This window comes from Cheilinus undulatus, linkage group 3 (assembly GCF_018320785.1).
Source record: "Cheilinus undulatus linkage group 3, ASM1832078v1, whole genome shotgun sequence".
Classification (NCBI taxonomy): domain Eukaryota; kingdom Metazoa; phylum Chordata; class Actinopteri; order Labriformes; family Labridae; genus Cheilinus; species Cheilinus undulatus.
Genome location: NC_054867.1, coordinates 27,421,623 through 27,434,582, shown reverse-complemented (window position 1 = coordinate 27,434,582; position 12,960 = coordinate 27,421,623). Strand labels below are relative to the sequence as shown.

The 12,960-nt window shown below is 37.7% G+C and overlaps 1 protein-coding gene across 5 annotated transcripts in view; it reads right to left on the bottom strand.

Moving 5' to 3' along the window:
* Positions 1-12,960, bottom strand: part of LOC121506856 (inositol 1,4,5-trisphosphate receptor type 1) — a 126,832-nt gene that overhangs the window by 19,051 nt on the left and 94,821 nt on the right. For all 5 annotated transcript variants that reach the window (XM_041782817.1, XM_041782820.1, XM_041782818.1 and 2 more), the window contains 3 exons: positions 12,678-12,870; positions 5,764-5,886; positions 1,237-1,412 (listed from right to left, as the gene is read on the bottom strand). In XM_041782817.1, coding sequence (XP_041638751.1) covers positions 1,237-1,412; positions 5,764-5,886; positions 12,678-12,870 — 492 coding nt within the window. The remainder of the gene's footprint in view (positions 1-1,236; positions 1,413-5,763; positions 5,887-12,677; positions 12,871-12,960) is intronic.

Here is a 12,960-nt window from a genome sequence, read left to right as displayed (position 1 = left end):
CCTGTGAGTACGTGCTTTTGCCCATTTTTCCACAATACTTAGAACTTTTAATATATGGCAGTTATTTACATTTTACTGCATGTTGGGACATCCAGTTTGTAGATGAGACTGTAGACAGCTAAAACGAGGAGCTCCCAGCCAAATATGTTTAAAAAATGGAGAAAACCCTTATAATCATAACTCAACAACGGAATTCTGATATGATTTTATTTTGAAAGTTTCAGCCTGTATTTTGATATTTCTGATTTCTGAGATATACAGTGTCTCAGATCTGTGAGAATCTGTGAGAGTGGCCATCAGAGATGTACAGTCTGCAGCCAGACCCCTCTTGATATTGTAATATAGGCATCATGCCACAAAAAAATTTGCTGTGTTTTACAGCTGATAATTCAAGTGTAATAATGCTCCTATATTGGCTCTAAATATACGCCTTAAGTACAAATAAGTTTGTCAGGTTTTAGATGGGACCAACAGACCAATGCCAACTGAAGTCTTTTGTTTTTTTTTCATCCCTATTTCCTTAACTTTAGAGTGTTTTTTTATCGACTGAAGACTTTTTCTTTGTTCACCCTTAAACTTTGATGTGTTCTAAAGATTTTTGTTTTAGCTTTGAACTACATTAATACATTGGTATCAATATCTTTATCAGCTACAACAAATTTGTAAACAAACCACAACAATCTCATTTTACTACGATTATTGTTTGTCTGTCCATTCGTCGGTGTCGAATTGCATGCCACACCATTGCTCCAATTGTCCTTGATTCCGAAGAGCACAGATTCTGAAGACTAATTTGGTAGGAATTTTTGGGGTGAATTTTTATAAAATCAGAGTCATCATTCAGGCACTTTGGCTGAGTTGAATTTACCTCAGAAGCTGGATCTGAGATTGGGGTCTAACCCAAGTTGAATGTGTTTCATTTGCTACGGCATCATTAATAATTGGAGTGACTGAGAACTTTCGGAAATTTGGGCTATCATTTCCATTAACTGGTGGTGGGTGCTGGGACTGGACCAGTTGAGAAGCACTGGTTTACACAGCTTCAATGACCAGAGAAGTACTCATTAGTGATGACCAGGGGCAGGGTAAATTCATACAGTTAGCTAGATAAAAGCCAGGGCCATTAACTGAATTTTTAAGGTAATGCCATGATTATATTATCTAAAAAATATACTTTACTTCATGTAGAACCATCTTAACATGGATGAACTAGCCCTTTTAAGCATGTATACTCACATTGAAGGCACCAAGGAGGAAGAGGGTCGGCTCCAGGCCAACGGAGAAGATGAGGCGGAGGATGGTGATGATGACAAGGGCGCGGATGCCTAGTGGTTGCGGCATTATAACAACAATGACCAGTGTTGCCATGACTCCCATCCAAAGCAGAGCAGATAGGTGGGGATCGAGCACAACTGAAGGGGAGAAAATTAAAGACGCACACTGTGAAGAAACAAATTTTATTAATGACAGTCAGTGAAATGCTAAACCTGCAATAGATACTTAATTTTGACTTATGTTCCATATGAGTGTGAAAGTGCAAGCAGAGGATCAGAGGTGAGAGGATGACTCTGCAGTTTAAACAAGGCCTCATCAGGATCAACAGATTTTTAACAGGCTTCAGCTCTGCCTCTCAGGCAGGCTTCAGGCCTTCATTAGGGAGACTTTGAACTCAAAAACAGCCTGTTACATAACACCCAAAAGTATATGACATACTTTTTTTGTATGAATGTGTGTGTGCTAGGCTTTAGTGAAGCCTACCTGAGGCTCTCCTGATCCCAGGCTAAATCCAGGATTAGAGACATAGTTAGGGGTTTCATGTTGCAACAAATCACTTAGGCTAAAACCCACGACCAGGTTTGACCAACCTAAAAACAAGACCACACCCAGCAAACCTGCTGATCTGTAACTGATCCCTCTTTGCTAAAACACATGACTAACATGTGCAAATGCTGTTGTTGTCAAATACTTTATGAGCAATTAAAGCAGATCTGCCTCAGGAGACATGAAAAAGAAGAATATGTTTTTAAAAGGTTGAAAAAGTACAATAAATGAAAAATGGGGCAGAGCTGTGAGGATTAAAAAAAATAGTTTGTGCGGATTAGAAAGCAGAGCGGTAGTAATGTGGGTGAGGGAGCCTTCCTTTCCATCCCCTAGATTTCTCCCCCTCCCGATCCGTGTAGAGATCACATGACAGGTGCCACTTACATAACAGCGGTCTCTAAAAATACCTCAGCTGAAAGATTTATGAGGAATGAGGAGGGAGCCGCTTACAGCTCCAGTGATGTGGCAGACTGAAAGAGGGGCGCTTACGTGCACTGACAAACCCCACACTTATACCTAGCACTTTAATGAGCAGGAAGATTATGGTGATCTGAATAAAATCAACAGTTGGGAAAGTTTCAAACATGTAGCCTATGTCAGCATGAGAGCATGTTATATGAGTTTATGACGTTATGTGGTCTTTTCATCTGAAGTCATGCATGAAGGCAGAACACACTGACCCAGATCTCCTGCTCTTACAACCCTCACTGTAAAGCCTTGAGCAGAAGAGGAAGAGTGAGTGCAGTGGTAATGTGGGAGAGAGAGAAAGCAGGGGCCCAGAGCCATAAAGGTGCCGGTTATAGCCGGCCAAAGGTAAACTGCAGCCTCACGTGATGCCGGCTTTTACACAGGGCCAATGTGGACTCGAGCCTTTCATGGATTGCTTGTTCTACCAACTGGGCTAAAGCAGCAGACCAAAGATTTTCATATTCTGTTACATCCATACCACACGCTATAAACGATAAAATCTCTGGAAGTTTAATCATTGATTGTATCAAAAGAAGCCTTGCTTGGAAAAAAGAAACGTACTATTATTTCATCATATATATGTTTTTTTAACCGACAAAGATGAACAAAAGAGAGAAAGCTCTGTCTGAATTGCACAGAAGTTGGCAACATTTGAGTAACATAATTGCTGACACATTTGTGAGACCATGCAGGAGTTTGCCTGAAATGTTTGGTACTTCAAAACAAGAAACTGGCTTGTAAGAAACCAGCATCAGTATTTTTTAATTTCAAATAGGATTGAAATGATTATTAAAGTTTAAAAATCTAGGAAAATGACAATCCCAAAAGGATACATGAACAAACTGGTTGTAGAAGAATTACTCTCTTATCCATATTCCCTTATTTTTGTTTTTATTTCACTCATTTTCATTAAATTAAAAAAGGTATGAATGGCTAGGGTTTTTTCAAACAGACAAACTTTCTCATTACACAATGTTTTTGATAAGTTAGAGTAGAACAGAAAATATTCAACAGGGAAACTAAACCAACTAAAAAAGTAGACGGACGAGCGTCACAGAGGAGGATCTGGCAGCTGAATAAAAGGCTCTGTTTGAAGTAGAAAACATGATGTAAGACTTCTTTTGATCATCTGATATGTGGTGTTTGACTTTTCCCACCTAGGTAATTGTAATTTTTATTTATGGAAGGCTAAATGATGGTGTGTGCTCCTGTGTTTACTGTGGTCTCCATGGTAATGAAAGACAAATATGAGCTCAAAGCGTTGACAGCAAGAGCTGTGGTAAGTCTGTGTATGTAAGTGTGTGGGTGTGGGTATCTTAAACAAAGGTAGAGGGCTTTTAAGGTCCTGCTCCTAATCTCTGTCAGGTGATCTGAAGTCAGCAGATCAGAACTTTGCAGTAAAAGCAGATCAGTAGGTCAGTGCTGATGTTCAGGTGAAGGATAGTGCGTCAGATCTTCATCGTCTATCCTTGTGGGTGGCTGAACTGTGGGACCTGTCTTTTCATATCTGCCCTAATATCCGGGTGTGATGTAAATGTCAAGATCAAACTATGAAATGAAAGGTGAATTTGATGACATAGTGTAATAGTTTATCAGGGCTTTTTTTCCTTACCTTTCCTTGAACTCTGGTTATGAATTGAGGCATTGATGTTTGCTGCACCATTTAGTGCTCTGCATTCAAAACAGCCTCATTATGATTAGGGCTGTCCAATGATTAGAATTTTTAACCACAATTAATCTCAGAATTTCGGTAGTTGATCATGATCTTCCCCTTTAATCACATTTTAAAATTCCAACAGTTTTGCATTCAATTTTTTGTTTTTAAACTACGGGTTACTGACTTCCTGTTTGGATACACACTTTCTTATTTTGAAAGCAACACAAGGAAACTTGGGTAGATCACGAAATTAACTTAACCATTAAAATGGAACTTACTATAAATTAAAAATTCATTCAGGTACAGTACACTCTCATCAAAGAGTGCATGGCTAGAAACCCCCATATGGACAGATGCATTTATGGCAATACAAAGTGAATACAATAAAATTAGTTCAAAAGCAGTTAATCCATAGTAGCATGAATTTGAATATGAGGGTGCAACTAGCTTTATGCTATAAAGGAGGAAGCTGGGGTGGAGGAGGTTCAGCTTTGCAAGCAGCAGCATGGTGTATTAGCATTTATGCAAGCAAGGATTAGCGACAAGTACATCATATACACTGTCATACACCGCTGTGATGAGAGAAAGAGCTGCGACTGGCTGTGGAAGCTGGGAGGCAATAATTGGGATCAGCTGGCTGTCAGCTTACCACCGTGACCTGCATGAACATGAACATTAAGGGGATAAGAAAAGGATAAATGTTTGATTATACGAGGTGTAGATGACTTTTGACTCATCCACAGATGTTGTCTGTGAGTTTTTAAAGTGAAATGAGACAATAAGAAGCAGTGGTAGACTTATATTACACCACTAAGCAGAAAGATGTTGCGGTAGCTTTACAAAAGGACAACAGAGCATTTGATTATTGTAATTAAAAATCATCAATACAGTTATTGTAGACCTTAATCAATAAAATTGTGATTAATGCATTAATGCTGACAGCTCTAATCTTGAAGAGGTAACTGGAGCAGCAGGTAGAAGAAAAAAAATCTTTAAGTCCCATCCTTCCTGTTCATCACCTTTCTTTGACCCTGTTTCTGAAGAAGTCTTTGAATTGCAGCACACACAACCTCACATCTGTGGAACTGCATCAGCAACGCAACATAAACACCCATTAAAAAAGTCCCTTCAGTGACGGTTTAAGTTTCATATGCATCAAAGCTTCTAACCAGACATTTTACTGATATGATTAAAAGCAGGACTGCAAGGGTTTCAGATACTGAATTGCATTAGAAAATAATTCCTAGTGGACTACCTGCAAGCATGTATCCACTCGCTGCATTAAGGAACATGAATGAAGTTCCTTGGATGTCACTCATACCAATTATAATAATGATAATTAATTCCCATATTTAGAATTTTAAGAAGTCAAAGAATGTACTATTTGACTCTAATGCAATCTGCTATTTTATCAAAACTCAGTTACTATTATTATTATTTTTATGATTTTTATTTTATTTTTGTATGTATGTTTATATTTATATATTTATATATGTGTGTATGTGTATGTATATATGTGTATATATGTATGTGTATATATGTATATATAAAATATATAATTCCTTTATTTTCTTATCTTTATTTTCTCCCCTTTATTGGTTGTGGCATATTGCTTTCCTCATCTGTCTTGTTTGTTTCATTTTCGGTAACTAACTGTGAAGATACTTCGTAATATGTCATAATCTTGAAAAATGCAAATTATAAAAATATATATATATAAAATAAAATAATTCCTGGTTTCAAATTTCACTCAGCAACCAAAGAAGTGAAATAAGATCCTAAACTGATAGGATCAAGATTTATTAAGATGCACTGACCTCCTTGGACCCCCTCCAGAGGGTAGAAGAAACACACGAGCAGGTTCATGAGCACTGCCAGGTAGAAGGAAACGTTACTCCACACTGACATGTTTCTGGAACACCAGTAGAGCACCTGCTGGGCTGGGAGGGAGAGAAACACAATGAAATATCAGTAATAATTATACTTTTTGTCTGACATCCAGGTTCAATGCACATCATTCCTTCAAGATTTACCTCACATGAAGAAATTTAATAGTAATGAGGTAGTGTCTTAAAATGCTGTTCGAGCCTACAGGTGGATATTCAGTATGAAAGCATGAGCACAGGATTGACTCAGCAGAGCTGGCAAAGGCAGAGTAGAATAGAAATTGAAAATGGTTTGTCAGGTGAGTGGAGAAATACACATCAGGTGTGAAATCATGGCTTTCCATGATTTCCATGAAGTCCTAACATATGGAGTGATCAGACTGTGTGAAAAAGAAGACAGCAAGAAGGAAAGCTAATTATTCAAAGGAGCAAACCATCTTATTAAGTCGACTACACGATAAAAGTGTGTAGATGTCAAGTGTCAAGATGTCTGGGTAATAATGTTTGGGTTTTACACGTAGGTTGGGGTCTTGTTTAATTTACAGGGTTCCTTCACATTTCTAAGATTAAATATAAGACTTTTTAAGACCTTTTTTAAGACCTGAGCTAAGAAAAACTAATACATAATTTTGTGTGGAAAATGGTTAAAAATGACAGGCATGTTAAATTTTGTCATGACACTGGACAGAGTTGAATTATAGTGTTTAATTCACTGTTTATGAAATGTTGATTGGTGTAGGACAAATACATTGTGGGGTCATAAACACTGTTTCAAAGCACTTTATAAACCCTTGTTTTTAAAAAAGTTTTCTACAATTAAAGTTAATATCATCATCATCATTACTATTATTATTGAGGGGGAGAAAACATTTTGAGAGAAAATGTGACTTTCAAGTACTTGGCCTGCCTGTTTTTGTCCAACCAACAGTCCCAAAAACTTGAAAAAATTCAAAAGAAATGATATAAACACGGATGAGTCACAGATATTTACCACTAAAAGTAGCAAAAGTGAACATCGGCTTTTTGATGGACAATGGTACAATCACACAGGTTTAAATCATACATCTGTTACCAAATGCAATACATTATAAAGTTGTTTAACCCTGTAAAGCCTGATGCCTCTGATAATTGCCAAAAAAAAATCAAATTTTTTTGGAACTAAGATGTTTTATTTAACCTTGTGACAAAATGAAGACTAAAAAAAAATCATAATATTTCAAAGATATAATTTTTCTGCATCACATTTGATATGGGAGGAATTTTTGGCAACTGATAAATGAAATCATCTACATTAAAGCTCCTGTGAAGAACTGTCATCTGTCAGACTCCCTCTGTGTTGTTTTTGGCACCCTCTGTGGAAAGATAAAACCTTTCTGTTGATCTTGTCCTGTCTATGTCTGAGAAGGGTTTTCAACACATAAATCATCCTGTTTTCTTTTAACTAAATAATAATATAAAAATATTTCCACATTTCAATTCACAAATAGTGAAAAACTTCTCACATGAGCTTTAAGTAAAAAGTGAAAAAAGCAAATATTATAATTCATGATGTTAAATAATAAAATCAAACTCAACATAAAGTTCAAATTACCTGAAAAGAAAATAGGCACTGAAACACACTTTGACATTTGCTTCAGCAGAATAACATTAATGATTACGTGCACTATTATATTCTCTGCTGTCTAGTTTCGTGGAAAACAACAACAGATGCCGGGACTTTCTCCATCCAAGCCTCTGAGTGAGAGACAAAATATGGCTGTGTGTGGGTATGCAGACTTGTACTCGGATTATAAGTGTGACTGAATGTGGGTGCGGGTCTGCGTGTGAGTGTTTGTGTGCGTGATCAACAGAGCTCTCAGTTGTGATTCATAAGGTTACTGTACAAGTGCTTCACGGCTCAGAGGATGTGGAAAGCCCCTGTCTGCTTTTAGACTGTGGAAACATACACGTACACAACAGGAGCACACTTAGTGACAGAGTTAGCCCTGCTGTGGGTTTGTAACACACATTCATCTACTTTCCATCACTCCATCCCATCACGGCCAACAGGGATGCCACAGATTGGATTAGGTAAAGGAAGGGCTGTACCCTGGACATGTTGCGAAGTCTGTCATTAGTCAACACTGTCACACAACAGCATTTAACACCGTAGAAGGTTTGGGGATCCAAATCACCTTATCTACATCCTCCTAGCGATGCAGTAAAATGGGAATATTAGCTACATCAAACCACCAGATTCTAGATTGCAACGCTCACTTCTTGGGAAACTGTGGCAGGCAGTGAAATCTGAAAGAATGTACAACTGTTACACCATGTACTTACAGCATGCATCTGTTAAAAATATATTTATCTGCCCTTCAAATCTCAGGCTTCCCTTTTGTTTACTATAACAGCTTTTATTTTGAACACAGACATGTTTGCTTCCATGTTGACACAAGTCAGAGCATAACATTTCAAAAAGGGTATGGATATCATTAATCAACAACTATCTCCACTCTGTAAAGAAAAGTGACACATGGTGCTGAAAGAGGAATATGAAAAAAAAATCAAGGAAGCATTACTGTCCAGCTCTCCTGATACCTAGTCATCCACCTTGTTCCTTGTTTCTTGCCCATCTCAGTGTAAGCGACAGAAAACAAAATAGGAAAATGGTGACAGGAAAAATGTTTGCCACATTGACCAGCTTTTCGCTGCATTGCCAACATGCTGTCAGGACTCTTCAACAGGAGTCAGTGTACTCAAGCTGATTTTGTTGCTGACAGTCGCTCGTATCACATTCAGTTAGGACACGTTATTTGGTCCTTTCTGTGGTAAAGAAGAATTATGGTGGTGCAAGATTCTAAGACTCCTTATGTTCAGGTGCATCTCAATAAATTAAAATATCATCAAAAAGTTTTTTTTCCTGTAATTCAATTCAAAATCACACATAGACTGGTATATTTCATGTTTATTTCTTTTAATTTTGAAAATAATGGCTTACAGCTAATGAAAACTTAAAATTCCCTATCCCAGAAAATTAGAATTGTGAAAAAGTTCAATATTGGAGACTAATGGTGCCACTTCAATAAACTAACTACCTCAAACCACCTTCAAAGGTGTCCTGACCTTTTAAATGGCCTCTCAGTCTGGATCAGTAGCCTTTTAATGGTCAAAAATTGGGATGTCTATCCATCCATCCTCTATACCGCTTATCCCATTGGGGGTCGCAGGGGGGGCTGGAGCCTATCCCAGGTGGCATTGGCCATGAGGTGGGGTACAACTTGGACTGGTCACAAGTCAACCACAGGGACAGAGACAGACAACCAGGCATGTTCACACTCACACCTACAACCAATTTAGAGTCACCAATTAACCCAACAAGCATGTCTTTGGTGGTGGGAGGAAGCCTGAGTACCTGGAGAGAACCCCCTGCACCACCGTGCAGCCCATTTGGCTGGGATGTGGCTGTCATTATTTGCATAATGCTTTATTAATTGTGCACTCTGTAAAAGCTATTTTAAACTATAATATTTCAAGTCATTCAGCACTGCATTTGTAACTGAATTGTCTGAGTTTGTCTAACTGAATAAACTTGTTAAAAAAGAACAAGAATTAAGAAAATAATAAATGGTATACAAGAGTATAGTTCCTCCAGTCAAAGCTCTTACTTTAAGTAGCACAGTGAGCTGAATGCAACAACAACAACAGCTACAGTAACTCTCAAGGGAAACTGCTCAAAAGGCAAGCATAAATCCTGTTTGCACCAGTAAGCACAATTCATTTAAACCAGTGGTCCCCACTTGGTGGATCAGGACCCAGACCCCAAAAGGTATGTATGGAAGCGCAATGTGTGCAGACAGTAGATTCATCCATGCATTTTTTAGGCTTTCTTGTGATGACAAGTAAATTTTAGTATTTTTCTTAAGATGTCCCTGCATTCATCTCCTTCTCTTTGGATAACGAGCTGGTTTCCCCATTATAATGACAAAATTAGCTGTGAAATAACCAAATCTCCATCCTGTCTGTGGAAAATAGGGTAAAAATAAATAAATGTATGCATGCATTCTTTCTGTACTGATGTGATAGTGCTGACAGCTTCCATTTAGTTGGTCGATTGTTTGGTCTTAAAGCTTTTGTCTGATCAAAATCACCCTGGTTGGTGAGTGGTAGAGAGATAAAGTACTGAAATCACTGTAAAATTCCAATCCTATCAAAATGATCACAAACTGATATTTTTTTGCTTTTACAAAAGGATGTTAGTACAGTTAATAACTTGCTTTGACCCACCACAGTTGTTTTAGGCATATAAACACCATCATATAAGGATTTATACAGAAATCATGAACCCTGCCTGTAAAATAACATCAATTTTTGGCCTTAGGAATATGTTATTTCCTTCCAAATTCACAGAACATTTAGCATTTAACAGTGATATCAGCCCCTATCACCTATACCAGTTTTTCCCAACCATTTTTCCTTAGAGCCCCCCCTACATGTAAATAAGAAAAGCGGTGCCCCCACAAGACCCAAGAGAGAAGAAAAAGTGACATACTGTAGCCAAAAATGAACACAGATTTCAATTGTTTCACCCAAAAAAAAAAAACCTAAAAAAAGGCCTATGCATGCTTTTTTTTTTTTTTTACCAAAAGACCTTTGTATAAACTACTTAATAACTGCTTTATCATGTTTTAGTCAATATTTGCTCATTTAATTTTTGGCAGCTTCAGAACAGAAAAAGCCTTGTGCCCCTTCTAAGATCTTTGGTGCCCCCAAAGATGTGGTGTGATTTGGTGTCCTGGACCCCAGGTTGGGAACCAATGACCAATACTGCAGCCAACCACAAGGGGGTGATTGAGATATTTCAGCTACTTATTTCTGGAGCTCTCATGATGACTGTCACTGTGTTTAATGCTAATATGCTGTGTAGTTATTGTCAAAGACACATGCAGGAAAAAGATCTTTTGTTTAGATTCTCTAGAATCTAAACAAAAGATTGCCAACTTACAGAAATACTATACCTGTGTGTTTCTTGTTTAATATGTTTCTGTAGGCTGATTAACTATTTGTGTTAACACGCAATTGAATAAGTGTACCTAAAAAAAGTGATCGGTGAGTGTACATAAATTTGAAGTTTTTTTAATGCATGTTTGTGTGCAAACAACACATCATGGTTTAAACTGAGCAACATACAAATTAAAGCATGTTACTCAAAACTGGACTTTTTTTATATTTGAATCTTTTAAGACTGTATGAGCTCTATTTGAAAGATTCAAAAAAGCTTTTAAGAGTGAGGTTTTGAGTAATATGCTTTATTTGCCCTTTGCCTTTGTTTATCTAACTCATGTTTATAACTGAGAGCTGACAGCAAAAAAAAAAAGAGATAAAAAAATCAATGATCTACCATGCCACAAACAACTTTAGGACATTCATCACAGCAATTAAGCATGGAGAATTTTCTGGGAAAAAAGATGCAAAAGCTGAGCATAACATCAGCTGATCATCATGAGAAGCCTCTTCAAAGTAACAGTCACATGCATGGAGATGATGAAGTGGTCTTGATAAACTAACAGGCTCACTAAATTATGTCACTGCTCTTTGTTCACTCTGACTTGCTGCATGTGTCTACACACACTGTGAAAACTGACACGTCCTATTGTGAAGTGCAACCAGCTGAATACAATTAAATTACGTAGTATATAAGAAAGGTTTTTTCCTTTATTTTTTACATTATTGTATTTCTTTAGTTCTTCTTTAACCCATGTGACCTTGGAGTAAGGATCCAGTTAAAATGCAAGGCATTATTATTTTTTTTATTTTTTTCATAATTATTGTACTTCTCCATATACATGTGTATATATGTGCATGTATATGAATTTATGTGTTCATGCATATTCAACTTAAATATTACTCTGACTCATTCATTGTCTCTCTTTACAACTCAACCCCTTCTTGCTAAATTATCTATATATTTATTTATTTATAAGATTTATTTTTGGGCATTTTTGTGCTTTTATTTGATAGATGAGGACAGTGGATAGAGCTGGAAACAGGGACAAGAGCGGTGGAGAGACATGCGGTAAAGGGCCTCGGGCCAGATTTGAACCCGAGCTGTCTGCGTACATGGGGTGTGCCTTTAACCACTAGGCCACCTGCGCCCCAACTTCTTAAATTTTCACGGCACTGTTAACTTTAAATCATTTCCCTTTTGTTTTTCCAACACATTAAGCACACGTATACACACATGCACACCAATAACACATTCATATAGACAAAGCCCTTCAACACCTTCAACTCAAAACCTCTCAGTATGTTTTTAGTTTTTTCTCGTTTCTGTTGTGTGAATTTTCCCCACATGGTATTGTTGTGTCTTTCCACAATGTATTATCTGCATCTTATCTATCACTTGTCTTGTTTTGCTTTGTGCTCAAAAAATATGTATGTATGTAATAGATATAACCAAAAATGAGTGAAAAACCAAAGGAGTTTATTCAACCTCTCCATAAGGCTAATTGCCAGTGCTGTTTCAAAGAGAGATATTTCTGCCTCTGTGATGTTTCACCTTCACTATGAATGTCATGAAGGCGTAGAGGGGGGGCGAAGTGATCCTTCATCTGTGCTGGCTTCATAGGTAGTAACATTACAGAGGAGAGAGCAGGAGCAGTGGAGCAAGCAGAGTCGCAATGTCTGCGAGCATATCTCACTGTGTGTGTATTTGGAGTTCTTGCTGTGCCGTGTGACAAGAATGTGAATTAACAGACTGACTATCAGATATAACACCATCCCAGCATCAACACGAATGTCTTAATGTGTAATGAAGGCAGAGATTTGTCGTAGAAATGCAACTACACACCACGCCTCGCTCCTACCTCTGAGCTTCTTCTGCCAGTTCATCTCATTGAAGAGGTCCTCTGCTCGCAGGAAGAAGTCATTGATCTTGCTGCCCTGCTCGTCTCTCTCGGTGGTGTAGTACACTCGCAGCTTTGACTCAGAGGTCAGGAACTCACAGATGTTTGGCACGGGGAACACGATCTCCTCCATGGTGCGGTCCTGGCGTACAATCTAAACACAAAAGCAAGATGTCACCACCTTTTTTTTGTATGTAAAGGTTCATTTATTTAAACGATTGACTTTGTGAAGCTCCGTGTTAAA